The 24,168-nt window shown below is 33.6% G+C and overlaps 1 protein-coding gene across 1 annotated transcript in view; it reads right to left on the reverse strand.

Moving 5' to 3' along the window:
• Positions 1–22,987, reverse strand: part of LOC114242458 (uncharacterized) — a 129,623-nt gene extending 106,636 nt beyond the window's left edge. The window contains exons 1-2 of the mRNA XM_089737710.1: positions 22,622–22,987; positions 7,312–7,837 (exon numbers count right to left, since the gene is read on the reverse strand). Coding sequence (XP_089593836.1) covers positions 7,312–7,415 — 104 coding nt within the window. The 5' untranslated portion in view covers positions 7,416–7,837; positions 22,622–22,987. The remainder of the gene's footprint in view (positions 1–7,311; positions 7,838–22,621) is intronic.
• Between the last annotated feature and the right edge of the window lie 1,181 nt (positions 22,988–24,168).

The following is a 24,168-nucleotide window of genomic DNA, read 5'->3' on the forward strand; positions in this document are numbered from 1 at the left end:
TAAATAGTGTTTAATAATAATAATAATAATTAGTGTTTACAATAAGTTATAGTTTTTATTTAATAACGAAGACATGAATGTTCCTGGAACACTCACTACTGCATCGTAATAGAATCTTAATTGCTTTATTAATATCAATTAGCAAAGGAATCCTCTTCAAAAGCATGTCATACAATATGTAATTATTTGCAAACAAGCTTAATGTACACATTACCTTTATTATACGCCTACCGGACCACCCATTAGCTGAATAAATCGTAATTAAATACACATCTACTGTTTAATTAGAAGCTTATTATGTGTTACGACAATGGATAAGATTTCATTTGTGGTTTGAATGTCGGCGAACGGCGATTCTAAATTTTAAGGTAATTCTAATTTCTTAATTGAAGTTGGGTTCATTTTAATAATTATTAATATTTAATTTAATAAATATTAAGAGATTGTAACTCTTTTATGGGGTAATGACAAGGATAGTGTGAGTAAAGCTGAATTATATTTATTGTTTCATTAATGTTTCAAAGGGAAAATGTAGGTAGATACACTCATAGTTACTTAAAGTAAATATGTTTTTATTGTATAATGTCGGTTTATATTATACATTAAATAACGGTTGATATGATACATAATATAATCTATGCAGATAGCTATTATCCGCATTACCGTCTTCTAATGGCTATTTTATAAATTAATTCGTAGAAGTTGAAGAATATCAACAACATATTTATTTTTCCTTGAAGGAAAACTTGGTGACACGCAAATCGGATAAGAACTCTGATTTTGAATGTTTCCGGGAACAGTTGTCATATTACATATTTTATTAAGAAATCATAGTTTCCTTATTTAGCTTTTAGAAACGACCTGAGTTTCTGCTAACGCTAATGTTAGTCATGCAAAATAACATCCAGTTGTGTGTGTAATATATTTCTTAATACATAGTGACTGAAAAAATTGTACCTAATATATCTATATAAGACTTTGGGGCGTGTGTGGACGGGTGACCGAACTTCCGACCCAGCTAGTTAAGTGGTTATCAGAACCCATAGACTTACTACGAGAATGTCATCAGTCACTTTGAGATAGCAAATCGAAGTCTGAAGTCCATTAAACAACGGCGGTCCAGCCATCAAACCAGAAATAGGTAATACTGAAGCAGAATTAGCTGTTTACCACGAGCTTACAAAACGCCCTTTGATTAGTAAAGAACTGGAAAAGGCTTTGGAAGAAGAAATTATTCAATAAATAAGAACCATCGTCTATGACATAATCTACTCCGATTCCCTCGTAAATCAGTCAATCAACAAGCAATATAAATGCGATCATTCAGTAACTAGCTTCCACTTAACAACATCATAATAATTCATCGGTCACCATATTTGGACAGAGCGTGTTGATTAGACCGACATATGAATTACATTGAGCCAGCCACTAATCACAATGGTACAATTTGACAAAGAGATTATTAAAATTTTACTCGCGTTTACTTAATTTAAATACTTCTCTATTTACTCTAATGCCATTGTTGTCTTCGAAATAAAAAAAATGTGTGTGTGTTGTGCAAGTCATACACGGTAGAAGTAAAACTTTTAAAAAATAAAAATAATCGCAAGGGTCAACCACTCCGCAGTGTAATAGAGCAGCCTCACCCTGGGGGAACCGAATGCATGCTCACGGTATTCCTACGCCAGATAAGTATGATTTAGCAAGAGAAATACGAGAACGTCTATCAGCTGTGTAACATCTCGTCACCGCGATTCAGGCATTGTTGAATTTACGTGCAGCGACATTTGTTGATAACAAACTAGATAGAAATAAAAGTATCTCAAGGTGCTCCGAGAGCCACGACAGCGTGCACGGTCGTCAAATACACACTGAACTAGTCGGAGACGCGAGACCGTGTGGAGCGCTTCGTGATTTGTCGGCGCTGCTTGGAGCCGCTTCGGCAAACCAATTGCGGCACACTTATTTTTTCGTTTCGTTTCATTTCGTTTCATCGAGTTTGAAATCACATCACAACGATTCTAAAGAAGTTTCACTTCAAAAATAAGGTAATATCAAATCAAAATACATCATAGTGGTGCTCCAATAATACTGCAGAGGGAAGTTAACTCCAGAATTACAACTTATGTGGCCGAGAAAGTATCTGAAAACACACTGCTTCTTGAAACAGATATGTCCAGCTCCAGGCGCTGGAGAATTCTACTCCGCGACGGAGTGGTACGTTGATAAGACTGAGGCGTAATTAACATCGGCTTCAGTTGCTTCGCTTGTTCTCCATGTACTAAGGGGTAAACAGCTAAAGGAGGCCGAATCATCTTTTGGACCTCAATATAATCAGTTCCTTACAAATGATGAGTACAAAAACGAATACAATAAGACCCGAAAACATCCGAACATGATTAATTAGAGTTTAAAGCACACCCACAGACTACAAGTAGCGGATCGAATAAAAAATGTCTACCTTTCAATATGTCTAGACTGTGTCGTAACATGAACCCAACCTCGCATGAGTTTGAACAATGTAAACCGGCCCACACATAATAATGTATGTTAAGGCAGTTACTATTTTTATAGTCAGAATCACAAGTTTAATGAGAATAATCGAATGTAACCGCTATTCAACGGTTTTCTAATTATTCGTACAGTTATCATATTGATTTGTGCTAGTGACCTACTACCTAGTTAGTTCGGTTTCAAAGATTATTTATCCTGGTAAAGAATAAAAATGAGGCTTAAGTTGATTTGTTGCAGTTGCCGTGCCTATCTATCATTATCAATATTTATTAAACAGAAAATCAATGTTAAGACTGAGCATTCGAGTTAAATTTTTCGGGTAATTTTTTTTTTTTTATTTCTTAGATGGGTGGACGAGCTCACAGCCCACCTGGTATTAAGTGGTTACTGGAGCCCATAGACATCCACAACGTAAAATGAGCCACCCACCTTGAGATACAAGTTCTAAGGTCTCAAGTATAGTTACAACGGCTGCCCCACCCTTCAAACCGAAACGCATTACTGCTTCACGGCAAAAATAGGCGGTTCTGGCCCCATGCATTGCTGACGTCCATGAGCGAGGGTAATCACTTACAATTAGCGGGGCCGTATGTTCGTCTGCCTACAAGGCAATAAAAAAAATCTAGCCTAGCCCAGACAAGACACACACACGTTATGTTTCCATATTGTTGTTATAAATTTTACTGGTGGTAGGACCTCTTGTGAGTCCGCGCGAGTGGGTACTACCACCCTGCCTATTTCTGCCGTGAAGCAGTAATGCGTTTCGGTTTGAAGGGTGGGGCAGCCGTTGTAACTATACTGAGACCTTAGAACTTATATCTCAAGGTGGGTGGCGCATTTACGTTGTAGATGGGCTCCATCCAGAAACCACTTAACACTTACCAGGTGGATTGTGAGCTCGTCCACCCATCTAAGCAAAAAAAAAAAAAAAAGAACCAAGCTGCTCCCTACCGTAAAGATCGAATAATCGCGACTGGAAGTTGTTTACGGTATCACATATAAAACGCCCTTAAAACATAATGTGAATATACACCGTATTCTACAAGAATAAACTTGGAACCAATAATATCTAACAAAAAATGTGGCCACCCGTTATGCCAAACTATTCGACAATATGAAAACTTTGAACTTGTTTAACACTAGAATTATGCTTGGAATACAACTATGTTTTTAAAATATAATATAATTTAATGATATTTAAAGTACAAATTTACATATTAACGAAAATCATAACATATTTGACTTGCAGTTCGCAAGCCAATATCACTATTAACTTCGTGTAAATACTTAAAACAAGTAAATATACAAGACTAGTTTGTAATGGCGTTTAAATTTAAAGAAAATAAATGAACGCGCAATAAAAAAAAACACTATCATTTACCTCTCATATATTTTTGGAAATAAATGAAGCAAGTTTGTTCAAAAGAAACAGTCTTGTAAATTAATCAAATAAAATAAATTAATTAGGTAAAAAATAATGAAAAACCGAAATGTTGGAAAATTTTATATTAACAATAATTACTCCTTATAATATTCGTAATTTGAAGGATACTACTTTTTTAACTTCACGTTTTCATATTGTTATAGATATCACTTAGGATTTTTTTAGTTATTATTCATCTATCACTCCCACCCCTATAATTCATGTGTAGCCAAGAGCCACAGCGATCTGAAGTCCAGAGTACTCGAGGAACAGATACTGTAATTATTTAATATAATTATTATTACTTTACGACTTAATCTCACGTTTACTATCTTAATTTTATCATTTCTGACGTTTCGAATCTTTACCGTAGTCGCAGACGACTAAGGTTAGGTTATTCGTTGAACACTGTGCTGATTATGTACCATCAGTTTCATTTATTGTCTCAAGTCTAATATTGGACTTAATAAACAAACCAATCGGAACATAGTCTTTTATTTCGACTTATTTTCCTTAAAACAGGATACATTAAAAGCTGGAAAAATCCTTTAATAAAACTCATGATGAAAGATATGCTTTCAATGAAAACTCGACCGAAATACACCACAGACAAGCACTTTCATGTTTTTACTAAACATTTGCTTATAGCAGTAGCTTTAGCTAATTTGGTAAATCTAAATCGGAAATAGGTAAATTAAAATAATAAAACCGTAATGGTAGTTTTTACTAATAATTTTACTTATTTAGAATTCTAATGTGCTTAAATAATTTCAAGGCGCCTTAAAAATTTGTAACTACTGTTTCTTTGAAAAAATCTTATATATATACCATTACTTACGAATCTAAGAAAATAATAACAAAAAATCTTCGTAAATATCTAAAATTTGAACATATTTCTTTTCTTTGCCGCTTCTTTAACAAATGCAAATCAATCAATAAATCTGATCAATTGAAACAAATCTTAGAATTATTATTGTTACTAAACCAAATGCCAAATTGTAATTGGTCATGTTGAACGGTAAAAAAAGTAATATGTATGCAAATACATACACATATTTGAAATGTACTTTATTTACATAACAATATATCCAATACCTACCGAGTTACGTCTTGTTCTAATACTTACAACGCGAACCACTGCGACTCTAGCAACTGCTATTAATTAACCTATTGTGTCCAGTTTTGGCGCGACTTGAACACACACCGTGGGCGGAAATGATCGGTCAAGGGTGTACATATATATTTCATCTATGTTCATCCGAAAAAACTCCTTATGACCTTTATGAAGCCAGACAGATCCCATAAAAGTCGATTATAGATAGTTTATTACCGGTATTTTGTTAGTTGTATAAGGAAATCGAACGATATAAGGACATAATGAATATATCGCTATACAAATGAGACGGATTAAATTTATCTGTCTTATGAAGCTGTTATGATATCTGTCCAAATCAGTCGTTTTATGATTCATTGTATAAAACATATATGTATTTTATATTTATTTTCGACTTATGAATGTTCGGATTAAATAATGGAAAATATATCGAAACTCTAGAAAACGGTGGAAACATCGATAATTTAATTTTAAAGATAGCCACAGATTCAATTAAGTATGTATTACAACCATAATTCTTTACGAGTATGTATACCAAATGAATAAATTATGATGTTAACCGACAAGCCCTAACATGTCAATTAATCTTGTAATAGCAAATTATCTATTTAACATCAAACAATGTTACATTCCTGCAAATTTGACACATCGCCGCGATGTTTTCGACAAACGACTAACGCAAACATTTCGCGCTCTTGCAAATTTTTTGCCTATCTTTTATAATATTATGCTGATTATGTTAAACCCACTTTTGTTGCAAACTCCTTGTTATATAACAAAACAAATTAGTATTACTTACTTAAAATTACATGTGCATTGAAATCAACCAAAGTATATAAACTCACAGAGAAATTTCAAAGATATATTCAGATTTAAATAAACATATTAATGAATCAAAATATTATATCACGATTACATTAAAGGAAAAATCACATGAAAGTAATTAAATTAATGACGTATTCCAATCAATCGGTAGTGCAGAACGCCCCTGTGCGAACGAACTTTATCTACATTTATCTGAAAGCACTTACTCTAATCTGTCGATGAGAATTTATTTCTCGGGGTAAAGCCTGCAGGAACATACGAGTCAGGTAGAAAAGCAGGTCGAGATTAAATGTAAGAAAATATTTTTTAAATCAAGCTCGATTTCAATATACGTTTCAATAAGACTTTAAATTGAGATACAAATAATGATTTTCTTATTTACTACATAAAGAAAACCAATAAACACTTAACCATTATTCCCTAAGCATCAGGTTTTTAACTATTAGATATTAACAGGCCGTCACTACACAAACCACGCCTTTTAAAAATACCAAATATTTTCCCACAACATTAGAGCACTGTAAGCAGAATATAAATATTAACGATGTTATTGTTAAGACGAACATATATAATACAAAACAAGAGGCTGCAGATAATGACAATAATAAGAAAGGAGCATTTGTTGAAATGCTTCGACGAACAAAGGATGAGTACATAGAAACTGGTAATGAAAGACGCGTCGTAAATCGAACGGCAAAGTAAGCAAGCACTCATACCAAGGAGGTTGTCCACTGAATTCACATAGACAAGTTTTATGTCCTTTACATTGATGAGCATGAAGAAGGAAAGGTCGTGGAGCCTATTCCAAGCACATAACTTGGCTTTGATTGCCAACTCGCTTGTCAACAACGGCCATTAACAACAGTAACTCATTACATTGTAACTAAATAATTCCATTTAAAAGTAATAGCGCTTGTAAGTACGTATTAAACGGAGATGTTCAATGAATCACATAAACTTGTCAACATGGAATTGCATAATTTAATTTTGATTTTCTGTTTATTTCGGTCAATTTTTTGTTTTGTAGATTAGTCTACATCACGACCCATCTGGCTTTACATGGCTGCCACTCACCTTGAGGCATAAGTCAAAATCTCAATAACTGATAAGCTTTTAAGGTTTTTCGATATTGATTTTAACTCAATGAGTTTATTGCCGAATCTACACAGTGGGTCGCGATTCCAATCTATTGGTAAAGTAGCACTGCTCTTGCTAGGGCTATTGATAAGTCTACTATACCAGTGAAGTTGGAATACTCCCTCGAGGCTATCAGCGATTGGGTAGAAAAAAAAGATGTTGATCTATTTACATTATTTACAGAAGCATGTTGCTGATAACTCTGTTTCTATAATCTGACGAAAAGTTTTACGTATAATAATATGCTTAAAAAAGTGTTACATATTTGATTATTGCAAAAATAAAATAAGGTACTCACGTGTATACAGTTAGTAGCATCCAGCACTGCAAACGCGCGCCGGGAAGCCACGTGACGTAGCGACCAGTCAGCGCACAGTCGATCCAAGATGCAATATAAAGCATACCACCGCAGTGGCGATTCCAGCACTATACGCTCTAGCGTTTCGTTCTATTACTCTTTTTGGTAACTTTCTATTGCTATTGATTTCAAATTTGTTGCTTTGACTAGTTAAGTTTCAGATGCTTCGGGCGATCTCAATATCGTTTTTTTTTGTATTGTTAATATATTTTATTTCGAAATTTATGTCTGTTTGATTCAAGGGAAGTTTAGTTTATCTACTTATCTAAGCACCGGCTATCGTCGGCCGAACTGAAGTTAATTTCTTTCGGTGAAGCGGAAATGAACACTGAGGTTACTCTTTTGTAAGCACACCCCAGCATCTTTATTTGTCAGACGGTTTTTAAAATGCGGCTCTATCGAAAATCAAATAAATCACAAATCCCCGAACAGTATGCAAATCGAAAACGTGCTTTCCATATTGTTCCTGCAACAAAAGAAATACGAATTAAGCTATTTATTGATTTTAATTGGTAAACACGAGATTTAAATTGAACAAAATATATTTGAAACCACCCAAAAGGCGGTCAAGCGAAGGCTTTTAAAGGTGAAGTCGTAAATAAATCACACCTTCACACCGACCCCGGGTCTCTTTTGTTTAAATGCTACCAAGCCGTACCAAAAAAATATGGCATGTCTTAGTGAAAAAAAACGAATTTGGTCGAGAATTGTGCAAGATCACAACAGAAAAATCATTAAACAATGCCTTTGCCAGGAATTGAGGAGTTTATTATATCGGACCGCGTTCGTCTCAAGTCATGCCGAAAAAAATACAATCCAGGTAAACCGTTGCCGTGTTTTTGCACCTCGAGGAACTTATTATGCGCGATTTATGTCACTTTTTGTCGTGTCCGGCTAATAATAATTGTTATCTACTTTCTGCTTGACCATAGCGATTTCTATGGAGCAATAATGGCTCACTAATTCTCATAACACCTTCGAAGTTAAAGCGTCAATCGTGGCGGACGCTTCCATTGTGCCAACGGACAAAGCTCCCCGCAATTCCTACTGTGCTTTTAACGTTTTTATTATTTGCATTGTCGACGTCTCATTCAACTTCGCAATCTCTAGCTACCTTTATGCCTTTAGTATTTTTATTTTTTATTCGTCCCGTTTTTGACTCGAATGTTGTTTGCGATTTCGCTGATTCATTCGATCTCAGCCGTTAATGAACTAACGAACGATTGCAAATTTAATTTTAGAAGCGGCGTGCATCGGAAAAAAGCAAAAATGAAATTCGAATTTAGAACAGCGATCCGGCCGCGGGACTTATTATTTTAGCCAACAAAGTAGAAAACCATTTACAATAAATCATTTTGAATGCTTTCTTGGTTCCCATACGAGCGGGCGACGCAAAGGGTGATTTCTCTCGGAGAGTACATAAATAAAGGTGAAGGTCCTTGGAGCAGATCCCAGGTACTTTTGGTTTAAAGTTAAGTACACAAAGATTTTGTAACGGAAACGTCTCGCAAAAGAAGTTTAAGAACAACATTTTTAGTTAGATTTAGCCTTTTGTATAAAGTTTTGTATAGTTCACGAAACACAGAACAAATCGCACACAAATCTTATCTGTACGTCTTAATTTCATCGTCTTCTCGAGAGATTTTCCCTTTCAATTTCTTTCTCAAATAATCACTAAAAGCAATCTGCAGATAAGATTACTATGCTGGTACTTGAGATCCAAAAGGGAACATGAAGCCTGGAACTACCCACAACTTTTAATTACAGCCCGCATGAACTGTCAGCGGATCGCATCTCTGACGACGCGGCGACGTCCTTACCATATATAAATATTTGATGGGATTTCGCGCGAAAGCATCACATCAGCAGGAATTACTAGAAACCTAGAAGTACTTCTAGGTTTCTAGTAATTCCTTGGAATATTACTAGGGTTTGCGGTACACCGACATAGCGACTACAACTGAGAAATGCTGGCGAAGCTGTTTGTCTAACGATTAGGAGCATGCGCGGTTGTGTGCGGCATGCATTAAGGCTAACCATGAACTAAGAGAATGGGTAATTTTTGACCCACTTTTACGTTTTCCAAAATCTCATAACAGTTAGCGACTTACCAACAAATTAGTTTAGCTGCGTACGTGTCTATAAATGCCCATAAATAACGGCAAGCCTTCTTTAAAATACATTTGAATATCGAACTGTCATTAGTACCATAATTTCCCTTTCAAATCTCGTAGATCATTCTAGAGCAAAGAGTCATTAGGTACTTTTAGTATTTTTACTTTGGACTTATTGTGAATAGACAAATAACAATTTGGGATTTGGACGCTGAGCAAACATTTGCGCGGCACTTCGAATCAATAACTATTCATACAATATTGGGAAATGAATTTTATAGAAGTACGAAAAAAAAAAACAACGATTTCATTGTTTAACGATTATATATCCTTTTAGAATTTACATTATTGATAACTATAAAATGAAATTAGCCCTGAAACAGATAACGAACAAACAAGAGATACTTTCATAAATTTTAGGAGTCTTATTGATAGTAGAAGTCACTTTAACTACCTTAACATATTTTATCTCTAACTCACTGCTTAAAACTAATCTGCCAACGCACTAATAATTAACTTTCTTCGAACATCTAAACAGCAGGTTGCTAATTTCATTTCCGTTGAACTAAAAGACTTAATCTATTCCAGTAACATTTCAGTCACTCATATAACTTGTATGCACAGATCTGCTACCACACAAAATGTTTTCACAATGCTTTTAAGTATTAATAAAATATCCCACTGTCAACTCAGCCGTAAATTTCTATTCGAATGTAAAACTTGATGGACTTTTAGAGTTTTGCATGTAAAACAGAATTATTGTAACTAAACAAATACGTGGTTAGTTTGAATTCGCTACAAGTTTTTAACAACGACGCGTGTACTTTTAATGTGTTTTAAAACTCTGTTCAGTTGTTTCTGAAATGTATTTGTAGAAAATTTCTAGATACACCACAAAATGTACATAAATGTAAGTAATAAAAAAATCCTAATAAATTGGAAATTTGTGGACATCAACGATCGTTTTTTTAATACGCTTTTCAGACTACATACTTCAGACGTATGTATGTAACGGAATCTTTGAACATGATTTTGACCCCCTTCAAAACGTCGGATTAACTCGAAATTTGGTATACATATTAAAGACCGATGACAATTTATGCAATAAAAAAAAAATTTAAAAAATTGAAATTCAACTAAAAAATTTAAAATAAATAATAGTTTAAAAAACTGACAAATTACGCTTTTACAGAAAATCCAACTAAAAAGTAGAAAATAATTTTTAATAAATTTGAATTTAAAATAGTGTAAGAAAAATGATTTTATTGTAAAAAAAGCGTAGGGTGCATGGTTCAGTTATAAATATTTTATAAACAGATATGAGTAGAAGGGTTATTTTGATAATATCTTGAAAAGCACCCCATGCTAATTTTGTTAGTTTTTTTAAACTATTTTTTTTGATGTAATGGAAACATAAATTTGAGTTTAATGTTTTAACAAAAACGATTCCAAATACAACCCGCTACCAATAAATGGGTCTTGTAATGAACGCATTCCTAGAATACTTATTGAGATCCGCGAACCCACATGCAGCCTATTAGAAAAAGTTAACGCCCGTGAATAGACGCTAACGCCAGGTATACATCAACCGTTGACCACTTCCAAAGGTGCTTCTAAGATCTTTGAATAGAGTAGATTAGAGTAGAGTAGCGTGAGAGAAACACAGGGAAGGAATTTAATCGGTTTGAAGTAGTTGTAAACTGAAACAAATCAGAAAAACATCGATACATCTGATCTTACAATTCTATGGTTAGTTATTGGTGAACCAACGCCTACACTCCGCCATCCGGCTGTCATTTCGCAATTAATCTATTTTAATGACTACACAATTACAATGTTCATAATTAGAATCATAACTATAAAATAATAAATCCGTAATGTAATATGATTCGTGTTATGACGACGACGACAATATCTTTTCGATAACATAACAAATACATTGCGTAGGTACTTTTTTTTTAAATGATACCTCTATTTTTGGAAATATAAATAACTAGCGATTTTATGTTAATATTAGGTGGGTGAAACGAGCTCAAAGCCCATCTGATATTAAATAACGAGATACTGTATATCGTATAACTGCTGGCCCAACCTTCAAACGAGAAAAGGATAGAAATAGGCAGAATGCTGATAACTACCGTAGGATCTCAGTGTATGCCTTACCACCAAAATGCCAATTTAAAATTTGAAATTCTTGCGTTCCACACGAACTGATTATTAACAATATCATTAATATTTTTATAATAGAAAAATGAATTAGCTTCGAGTTAAATTAGCTTCGAGTTAAAATGGTAAACATAAACGTATGATCCACACGCACGAACGACGAATGTGCTGTAGTAATGCGTCTTGAAATTGGAAAATGTCTCGTCGCCAAATTTCTCTGTCATCACATCGCCGGGGTGAACGCACGATTTAGGTGCATTACACACAGACAATTTAGACTAAATAACGACCGTGGAGATTGTATAAAAAGATTAATTTTCAAAATACCTACAATATGTACCATCAGCATTTATTCAGCTTCTTAACAATGTGAACTATGAACAATATAATTGACTTATTTACATACATTTTAATGAGATAAGAATATCAAAGCCTACAAATACCTAAATAGTGGCCCAATAGAGTAAGTTATTCTCAAGAAACGTGTTCAGGATAACTAACAGAAGTATACTCCTAAATTTTATAGATTTGAAGCGTTTGTCTATATCTATACTCTATACTAATATTATAAAGAGGAAAGATTTGTTTGTTTGTTTGTTTCGAATAGGCTCCGAAACTACTGGACCGATTTGAAAAATTCTTTTTCCATTAGAAGCCGATATTGTCCCTGATGAACATAGGCTACTTTTTTTTATTTTTTTTTTATTTTTTTTTATTGGTTTCACGTGTGTTTTAATGTTTCCGAAGCGAAGCGAGGGCGGGTCGCTAGTTATTAATAATGTCATTAACAGTCATTCGTTCCCAATAACGGATTGATTTGGATTGATTTGATAAATTAAAATGTTAGAAGCGATATTGAACTGTAGCAAGCATATTATTAGCATGAATTGTCAAGGAAAATGAAATGTGAGTATTTATATAACTGTTGTCCGCTCATTGGAATGGCTCGTAATTTGAGCATTGATCACTTACACCTCGAGATTAATTTATGTTCTATATTGTCCCTATTTTTACAATAATAGGGCCTGTTCTGCCTATTCTACCTTTTTCCATCTTAACGGAAAAACTGTTTCAATTTATTTATATACGCAAAGAAAAGAAAAGAAAAAAATCGATAAAAAGGTAGTAAATTTTCCTGCTAATTTTTATATAGGAAATTGAAACGGAACCTATATTATTCTATTATTTTCTATTTTATTCTATTTTAGTTTTTCTTTTATTTTATTTTTTTATGTTATTCTATTACATTAAAATCTACACGAAATTACAATAACAGACACAGTTATTATTTGTAAAGTTCACCGACAGACATTACAAAATCAAGAAAATATGGGCGGAACTAAGTCGTTAAGACTTTTCGCTTCACAAAAATTATAAATTTGCGAAATGACTTGTGGTATTTATTCTAAGTAAGCATGAGTAGATACCACTATTCTGCTTATATCTGCCGTGAAACAGTGATCCATTCCAATTTAAAGGGCTTGACATCCGCTACGCCATATATTTCAGTTTTCAACCCCATATGTCAAGGTTTTGTAGGCGAACGAGCATACGGTTCACCTGATGATGAGTGGTTACCGTCGCCCATGGACATCAGCAATGCCAGCAGCAAAGTCAAGCCGCTATCTACCGTTAAGTACTCTCTCCACAATCCTCATTTGAAAAAGGATAATGTCAGGTGAGTAATGTCTTTCAAATTCTGAGGCAATGGGCTCCGATAACACTGAGATTTATTTAGCAGAGACCCAGTCATTATCTACCTATTAAAAAGAATATTAAAAAAGGATATACCAAAACCTATACGCACAAAGTCATTGTTTTTTTTGCACTAAAATACCATCTCACATTTTCGCAAAACTCCGTCTGAAAAATTCGACAATTCCGTTATTTACGTGTGAAAAATGTAGCTGTGACGAAGAGCGTTTTATCGAAATTGCATTTATGGCTGTGACTGTACATCGACAAAACGACAAGGAGATATACGATCACGTCTGGACTCGATTACGCTGTGGCTTTAAACATTTATATACAGTGAGTGCAGTTTTTCAGTGTTAGAAATTTCAAACTTTTATGTTTGGCTTTCTACTACTGGATAACTCTTATTACGTATTATGAATCAAATATCTTATTGTGCTTTTTAGATTTAAAATTCTAAAACACCATTTTTATATCTTTGAATAAAATTAATTATCTGTTTACTGGTGGTAGGACCTCTTGTGAATCCGTACGGGTACCACCGCCCCGCCTAGTCCTGCCGTGAAGCAGTAATGCGTTTCGGTTTCGGTGTGTGGCGCATTTACGTTGTAGATGTCTATGGGTTCCAGTAACCACTTAACACCGGGTGGGCTGTGAGCTCGTCCACACGGCAATAAAAAAAAAACCTTTATGTCTGGTCTAATTATTTATTATAATAGATAGCGATTTGGCTGTATTTCTGACATTGCTGGTGTCAATAAGCGTTGGCGACTACAAGGTTAAAAAAGTGCAATACTATTTTTTAATTTTTACCCTTTACTATTTCCTACAAAAGTACTATGAATTATTTTTTATACGTGACCCTTTTATGAAGTTAAGTAACAAAGCAATCGCGTTAAAATCAAATACCAAAGCTTGAATTGCATTATTTCAGAATAATTTCAAGTAAACCACTATTTATTTATCTTAGCCTACGTCAACAATCCTGGGCCAATCTGTTTTCACAAAAGTTTCGTACAAATAGTGCAACTTCGTTCTAACCAGTGCGACATATCTATCTACAATGGTAGTTGAGAAACTCTATCGCATTCCTGAAATTCAAACAGCAAAAACATCGTCCCAACAAAGAAACGTTTGAAAACAAGAATCCTACCGTGCGAACTATCTACGGGCGAAGAAGTTTCATTTCGCGGAAACGTCGAGAATATATTTGGCGTGCGATTGTAACAATGTTTGTACGTTTCAAAAAGTTTCCGAAGTCGCGGATGCAGTCCCGAATATAGATACCGCTGGTTTTCGAACGGAACTTTGTTATTCCCAAACTGAAACTACCGAGTCAACGACATCGTTACTTCGAGATATATTGCAACTTCAATTTATATACTTAGCGATAATTTTAAAAGAATTGTGCATTAACAAACGGGAGAATGCTATGTTGGTGAGTGTATATATATATTTGAAGCCACAGTATTTAAGTTATAAACGCTTCTGCAATGATAGCTATGATAGTACGATGAATTTTTGTTATTAGGGTAAGTAGCCAGACCATGACCAACTAGTGCATGAATGCTGACAGATATCTTATCTTTTCTACCGGAACTTATAATCGTTTCGTGGCAGAAATAGGCTGAACAATGATGCCATAACACGCTAGTACCTACTCTAAATTCTCAACTTCTTTTAGAGACGAAATGATTTAGAGAATAATATATGTAGATTAACAATTTAAAAAAACACACACAAATAGCAATCGTGTCGATACTGGCTGGGTATGGACGACTAATAATAATATACGAACAGTCGACATCTTAATATTTCAAGTATTTTTATCGACTCGCCGAAACTGAACAAAATACTGTTTTCGATCATTAGTATACATACAACAAAACTAAATTTACAAAAAACCTAAATGGAGATCCTTCTACGAGGAGAGAAGTAGTATTAGACCATTTCTTAATAAGGGCTTACAGAGCGAAATTACAATATTATTATATTTTCATCAGTAATTGATGCGTGTGTAAATTTTCAACTTAATCGAAAATCTTGATGTCGATGAAAATGACGTTCAAAGATTCCGATGCATACTTATATGAGTATATGTGCATACATAACAAGTTAAAAAAAGCATCTTAAATATACCAGGAGAAATCCTTTCAATAACTTAAAAATTTTCGGATAAAAAAAGAGAGACAAACGATCGGCTCCCAAAAAAAATTTTTGCGGTTAACCGGTTTTCTCATCAATCATCAACTGAGACCTTATTAATCGCGAGGAAAATTCAGTTCAGTAAATTTCTTCTTTAGTTCGTTGCAACCCTAAAAGGGATTTCATGGAAGCCTATCAGTGCCCCACATTTCAATAAGTTTGTGTACATGATTAAATTTGTATGTCCGGTGGGTACAACAACATATTTATGAACACCACGTATCCTGTGATACTTGGTTAATTCAATAAACAGTATCCGCTTATTTATTTATTTGAACTTTATGATTTAAAGGGTACATGCACGCTATCACGTATTTCGTATACTCACACGTTAATAGTATTTAGAGCAACAAAAAAAAAAAAAAAGCACATTTAGCAACAAAGCTTAGCTAAAACGGGTTGGTTTGGCATTCTCATTCTCTCAATCTTTCCCCTCCATACATCCGTACATAGTATGTGAAATACTAGAGACTTATTGCATCTCAATTTATATTGGAAAATGCTTTTTTGTGATTTGTAAACTAACGCACTTTCGTTATACCTTTTCACACTGTCATACTGTCTAGTAAAGTCCATTGAAACTACATATAACCTAAGAAGTAACATGAAATATTGTAATAAATTTTAAATTTGTAAACAGATCTGAATCGGTTGTAAAATTAGGAAGTGATTAGTATTATTATATGCAATGATGGTTAAACGGAGAAAATTTTTTTGTAGAAAAAACAAAATGCACTGTCTCGCAAGCCGTAATTGTAATCGCGACAGTATCATGTGCTGGCCCGTGTTGGTATGTATTTTTAAGTACTAGTTTAAGTTTTATAATTAATATTATAACATTTAAGTATTCTTAAAACAGTATTCATCTAAAAAAAAAATAGAGTTAATATCAAGTAAACCAGAGCTTAGATTACCGTAACCTTTTAACTTCAGCTGAGTGCGCCCCGAGTGTCGATACATCTAGAGCAAAAAATCCTATTACCCAAGCCTATTTGATTTTCAAGTGCGTTAACGAAAACCAAATTAAGAAATACAATCAAGTATGCCGAATATATATCTAAATACGGACTACTATCTAAAAAAGGTTACTAACTCAGACCGGGAATGAAACATAGAAACACCAGTACAATAGGCTGTACAACAGGGTAAAAAGCAACTTGGCCAAGGAAGGGTTAAAAAATACTTGAAATCTTCAGTTCATTGTCTGTTCCTGTCATCAATATTATACTTTCTAAATTTATTTGAGTAACATCGATCGAAAAAATGTGATTTATACGAGTACCTATATATTTTTTAGGGGTAGGTGGTGGTAGGTTATTTTGTAACGCCATCTCGTAAAGTTTTGAGGTATGCTACCATCCAAAAACAACAATTCAAGCACTTCAAAAATCTACCAGGTGGCGCTATGAAAATGTATTTTGCGAATTTTCAGGAAATTATTTTTTTTCCTACCTATGCTGATAGCCTTAAAAGGCTATTTCAGCTTCTTCTTGACGTATAGGTGAGCTCACGGGGCTCAAGCCGGGAGTGTTGCTAACACTAGCCCTAGCAAGAGCAGTGCTTCGCAGAACCTACCACCGGATCGGAAATGCGAACCACTGAGAAGATCCGGCGAGAAACTCAGTGGACTGTGTCTATGGGTTAATTTACTCGTTGAGCCCTTCGTCGCAGGCGACGGGTTCGGTGAGGACGGTGACCGGTGCTTGAGGTACCTAAAAGTACCGTTAATGGATCAAAGGCTTCTAAAGTTTCAAACCTTAAAAGAAATTGTTTAACCTTTTTCTGCGATGCACGAAATTTATTTAAATAAATATACAGGCATTGCTCGTTTAAAGATATTAGATATATCTTTAAGCTTATTCACTATATCTGTGATTTTATCTTTTAAATAGTGCAAAATCATTTTCTAATACTAATCAAACAAAGTGTATTCGGTATCCTTCCCTACGTTCAAGTTTAATTCAACTGTAATTACATGTGTACTTTCAAATTTATTTATTGTTTAGCCTTGCCATGAAGAAATCTAATGTCGTGCCGTAAAGTTGCGAGTCATTTGCAACAATTTTTACAATTACTAAACAAAAAATTTTAATAATATAATTTGCGTGATTTCCGGAATGCAATTCTTATTGAGTTAAAAGTCACCCTCTAGCAATATTTTCAAGTAGCTGTTTTAATTAAGTAGCAGTTAGGTCCGCGCTAATAATCTACTAAATTTACAAATATTTACGTAAGCTACCGATCTTGACATTGACAGTGCTATTGAGGCAGCGGCTTGGCATTGCCCCTGGCATTATTGATCTTCATGAGCGACAGTGACAGTAACAGTGAATCGTGAGGTAAGCTCGTGTGCTTTTTTATTTTATTGTTAGTACTACTAGTAATATACTAGTTTTTATTTGATTGCCTTCACAAGTCTACCTATTATATAAGCAAAAAAAATAACATTGATATGTCTTTCAAAAAATATTTAGAACCGAATTAGATCCAATTTTGTAAGAATCTGAGACAATATGCATTATAGTTACATACGTTCATGGCATGAACAAAGAGTTGCCTCATAATACTTGATAAACCATAATTCCCACTAATAACTTAACTAGACAAATCTGACTCCAATATTTCAGTGTTTTTTGTATTAACTTTTAACAATATTTATTGATAAGAACGAGACTTACTGGTAGCAACCAATATTCCAAACTAGATTCATCCCAACCAAATTGTTTCCAATCACATTGTTTCATTTCATTCTAAGTCCTTTTTTACATCTTGTTTCTTTAGCTAAGGGTGTGTTAGCAACCTAATTCAATTAATTCCTTTAACAACATAATGTCTCAACAACATTTGTTACATTTGAAACATCACTGAAAGATAACTATGTAGATAACACACTAATAATATTACCATCCATTACTATATCAGTCGGACTAGATGTAGTAAATGCTTGTATACGACCGGATTACAAGATACTAATTGTATGAGTATTCTGTTATTCATTCCCGGTTCCTTTACAAAAATAAATTTTACTTGTATTTGAACAGGATTAAATGAAACATGGACGATGTTTTGATAGTAAATTACCGTAAACAGAATAAATAGCCTTCATGGATTTTTTCCGAACCTTTCTCAACATTTTTCGGATAGATTAAAATACTTTTATTTCAACGGGGAAGCTACAATACTAACTTCATCAAAATACGTTTTACATAATACATAAACATATTATATAAACAACGTTTAATTCTTTAATACATGTGGTTAATTTTATAAATTGATACTTTAGTTTTAAAGTTCAAAAATATATTGTTACGAGATAATTAGGAAGTTAAAATATGCCTCAAAGTAGATATATGCCTATATTTTGGTAATAATTTAATAGCTCAAATATTATAATATGTAATTATGAATAGTTTTTGGAATGACACAATGGTAGTACTGATAGTAATTATTTTGTTCCAAAGCATTTTGCTTTTCTTCGACTTTTAATGTTCTCAGAGCTCAAATATTCCTTATTTATATTAATAAAATTGGTTCAAATAATTAATTTGCATTATTCTATTAAATCCCAATGAATTTTAAATATGATAATTTAAAGCTGAATTATTTAATGTGACTTTAAGCAACTAATAGTTAGTGGGAAAATAAAGTGTCTGGAATAATAAAAAAATAAGAAAGACATTCAAAGTTTTACGTCATAGTGTCTACCTTTTTTGCCATCACAGATTTTCTGAGCAAATTTTATAATTCTGTAATAATGTTTAGCTGTAATTCTATTTTTTTTTTCTATTCAATTCTTCACAACTTTAGTGACCGTAATGATTATTGTGCTTTGCTGAATTTATGACAGCAAAAACTATTTCCTTTGAAGTTAATGTCGGTTCCATTCTAATTATATTCGTGAAAAATATTATAAATGCTACATGTTAATTTCTCGTTTGTATTCATTAATTTGTTATTTTAATTTTAGTTGAATTAGAGAGGTAAATATCGTAATAAAATAATTGAAATTATAGTTTTTGTTTTTTTTTTTTTCAAACTTACACGAGAATTTCATCTGAAGAATAAATGAAAGAGAATAATCCATATCAAACAATCACCTTTGTAATAAGAACGATTTTGTTCAGAGTTCTTTGGCATTGCGTAACCACTGAAGAAATCTGAACAAAATTGACAAGGTCTATGTTATGATTACACGAGTATTATTTTATGTTATATTTCATCAGTTCAACAAATCCCTACTAATATATAAATGTGAATGTAAGTTTGTTTGTTACGCTTTCACGCGAAAACTACTCAACCGATCATCATGAAACTTTGTACACATATTCTTGGAGGTATTAGAAGTAACTTAGGATACTTTTTATTAAGAAAAAAAAAATTTTTTTTTACGAAAAATTAAAAAATTGTTTGTCAAAAAATCTCAAAATCTAGCATCTTCAACGCCATCTACCGGTTCAGTAACGAAGTTCCGATCCTGAGTGCTGTAAATGAAGTCGCGGGTAAAATTTAGCGTTATGCCAAAGTAACTATTCCACGCGAGCGAAGTCGCGGGCAAAAGCTAGTAACAATATATTTAAACTTTTCCAATCACAATATTTTCAAATATGTACCTACGCTTAAGAAAACTAAATCTGAAATCTACAATTCAATTCAAACAACAATTTGTCAATATTCAACTGAATGGGATAAATGATCCGCCTACATGGACAAACTGAAAGAATTCGTTTTACATTTTTCAGTAATGCAAGCATCAATTCAATTATTATTTTTATTGCTTAAATGGTTGGACAAGCTCATAGCCCACCTGGGGTTAAGAGCTTACTGGAGCTCATAGACATCTACAACCTAAATGTGCTACCCAGCTTGAAGTATAAGTTCTAAGTATATTTATATACATAAATACCGATACGTACATATATAAACTGTTATTTGATATGAAAATACGTGTCTTGAACTCACACGGATAGGTACTGCTATCCTGCCTATTCGGAAAAATTCCGTTTAGCTGTTTGAGGGTTAGGACAACCGATTTATACCAAGCAGTTGGGGTCTCGGTTTTTTAGTCCTTTAGATGTGTATGTTCGTCTTTTTAAGTTCTTATTTTGTTTTCATCGAGTCATAAAAGTGTTAAAGTATCTTCAAAAATATCAACTTTAAATCGCGGTACTTAACAAAGCTATTTATCACGGTAACAATATAGTTACAATATTTTATTAATTGATAAAACTGTACCGGCGTATGTAGTTAGAATATTAAAAAGGTAGAGCTACCTTATGATCGCATTTTTGTTTTTTATTACACAGCTGAGTGAACGAGCTCGGTACCCACCTAGTGTTAAGTGATTCGCGGTGGCATCGTCGGCTCTAGACCAAGATTAACGGACCTTCGCTTCTGGGTCCGGAGTTCATGTGCCGATCGGAGTCCCTAACTATAAAATCACATTCGACTTGTCGATTTTGTAATTAAATTATTTTTACCTCAAAATGTATATTCTACGAAGCAACAAAACGTCGATGCTCTTACCGATAATTTTTATCGTTTTGTCCCCATATTCGAAGAAATAAGATTAATAATCCACAGAAATACGCTTTATGGTAAATCCGTAATGTAAAGTAACCGTAAATGTAACAATTAAGGTTGAACCTAAGCACTTAAGCCCTAAAACTTGATTAAGTTTCTTTAATTTCTTTCAAATTTGCCCTACACAGCATATCAGGCACAAAAATTCAAAATTTATGATTTATATAGTAAAATCCTTGTTTGTCTTAGGAGGGGCGCAAATAAGTAAGTGTCTTGCCGAATTCTGATGGGAAACACTCGTGTCTTTCGACTTAAACGATACGACAGGGGCTGCGATACATAAAAGATTTCGATCTAACACTTCAACAATGGCAGTAATGTGTAATAGTCTCTAAAGAGTCTGGCCACCATTTAGCACCAGGCCCTCTGTCCGACGGGCCCATACGCAGCGAAAATGAAATCGGGAATCAAAATATAATTTCCAATCGAAGACAAATTTATGACTGCTTAATCTACACTCGTGTAGGTCACTTAACCTATACTTGCTTCTACTGTTTAGATAGTACATAAAAATTACTGTTGCGCTATAAAACCCTATCGAACGATCGTTCACGTGAATAAAATATTAATTTTATTGAAAGAAACCACAACCACACACACCGATTATGAGAATCGATGTTCAAAGATAACGATTTGGATGCTAACGTTGTGATAATGCATCTATGTAAAGAAAGGAAGGAATTTTCGGTAGGCAGCGGCTTGGCTCTGCCCCTGGCATTGCTGAAGTTCATGGGCGATGGTAACCACTCACCATCAGGTTGTCCGTATACACGTTTGCCTACAAGGGCAATAAAAAAAAGCCTAAAGTGAAATGACATAAAAAATTACTATCTAAAAACTTTTACTTTTTTTGATAGCGTGTTCCTATTTAAGAAGACAAACGAATGCATTTTCAGTTATAAAATATGAAAGTTAATAATCGAAGTCCGGCCGCACCAAATAACTGCTGCGCCATGTGATAGCGTTAAAATATGAATGGTAAAGTGCAAGAAAAAAATAAGGAAATTAAATTATTATTGATCAGGATCAAATGTTAAATTGAATAGCAGAATCGAAATGAAATCCGGACTAAAAAAATAAATTAAATATTAAAAAAAATAACGCTGTAAATAAATCCCTATCAACTGTAGCATTATGAAAGGGCCAGAATTTGAAACATCTTTATTTTATTTTGTTATAATATAGCAAAATGAAACCCCCGAAAATGCATTTAAGATTAACAAAAAATCCACCCGTAGGCGTAAAACTATTCGTGTAAATTTTTAGAAAACTTGTTACAGTTTTTAACCAATATAAAAAAACGAATTGTAAGAACTACATCATCTTCAATTTTACTATTGCGCCCCAAAACTTGGTGGCTTGATTTACGTAAAAATAGTAACAATACTATACGAGGAGTCGTGCAAAAGGATCTTCAAAATGAAACATGCTACCTTAATATCTGACTTAAAACTAAATAGTGAAATTAAATAATACAAAAAACAACCAACCAAAAATATCCCGGAACAAAAAAATCCAAATAAAAATGTGCACAAAATAAATAAAACACTTCACACTAACAAAATCTTTAGGCGCACCGACAAAGCACACAAATTTAAAAAAAAAATATCTTACAAAAGCTCAAAAGTTATCTACAACACTTTAACGTACACAACACAGAACTTTACCGTATGCCTCCAACACCGCCAATTTTCGACGGCAGCTATTTAAAAAAAATATTTGGAAAAGAATTCGCGAATCTGGAAAATTAAAGTTTCCGCGACGCGCCGGCACGCGTTACTACCCGTCGTATGTGGAGTTTCGGCTATGATGGGGAAGATGTTCGCATAGCAATGGTTTAGATGAGACTGTGGTGTGTCGCGTCGATCTAACCGCGTACCCAGAGCCGACTTTCGCCCCGACCGGTCGCCCTGTAGCTCCGACGACCGGTGACGCATCCAGGAACACTATTAATTCACTATGTTCAATGCTGTGACGAATTTTTTTCCGAATAAATTCCGTAATCCAATTATTGTGACGGTGACGGCTCTATTCTCTGTTTTTTTTTTCAATGCAAAAAGTTCCAACTGTGCGAACCGGCTAATCGGGCTTATATTAAGGGTTGTAGATAACGCGGAGATGTATAGACCAAGTTTTTTTTTTTTTAAATCGCTATTTGCAAATTTTCGTGAATAGAATTGTCGTCTTATTGTATTTATACGAAAACTGATTTCCTAATTTTTGTTAAAAGTTTTTACCGCGCACAAAATAAATTTATTTATACTTATTATAAAATGTTTTAAATCAATTCTTGGTTTTTTTTTTCATTAAAAATTACTAGTAACTTAAATTCTCCATAATAAACTTCTAAAGCGTAGTAATTTAATTGTAACTAGGTCAATGTTATAATGCAGGGAATATAAACCGTGCCATTTTATTAATGGTCCATTTAATTGTTACTGAGAATAAATATATTATTTAACGCAACTCATGATTCAGTTTTGCTGCAGGAAACAAAATGTTTTCCTATTAAATACCTAACTGGCATGTATGAATTACGTACTATTACGGTAATAAAATTCTATTACTCATAATTCTTAACGTAAAATTTACATAATTATTTCTTTAAAACGCGATATTTTCGTATTTATAAACAAATGTGTATTATTTCTACTGTAATTTTTAAGAGGAATGTTTTTGATATTGTTTGTTTGTTTTTAGTTTCATCGCGGGCTGTGTCCTAATTCAGTTGAAATATTGTACTTGTTTCTGGAACTTCGTAGAATGGTTCTGCGACAGTACCACTAACGTACAAGAACTGACGCGGAAGAAATTACGGCAAATGAGTTTTTGTGATTTGATATTTGGTGGGAGTCTCTGCAAAGTTGCAATCGTTCCTTGATTTATTTATTTATTCTTCAATGGCCTTCTTGAAAAAGTCAGACATACGGGAGCCAACAAACTCGTCAGAGGCATGTACTGCCCCCTCGAATATTAAATTTTTTCCCTGCTAAAAAGTCGTTCAAAGTTTGTACAGAAAAAGTAGAAGTCTGTCTGC

The sequence above is a fragment of the Bombyx mandarina genome, chromosome 23, assembly GCF_030267445.1.
Source record: "Bombyx mandarina strain Sakado chromosome 23, ASM3026744v2".
Classification (NCBI taxonomy): Eukaryota; Metazoa; Arthropoda; class Insecta; order Lepidoptera; family Bombycidae; genus Bombyx; species Bombyx mandarina.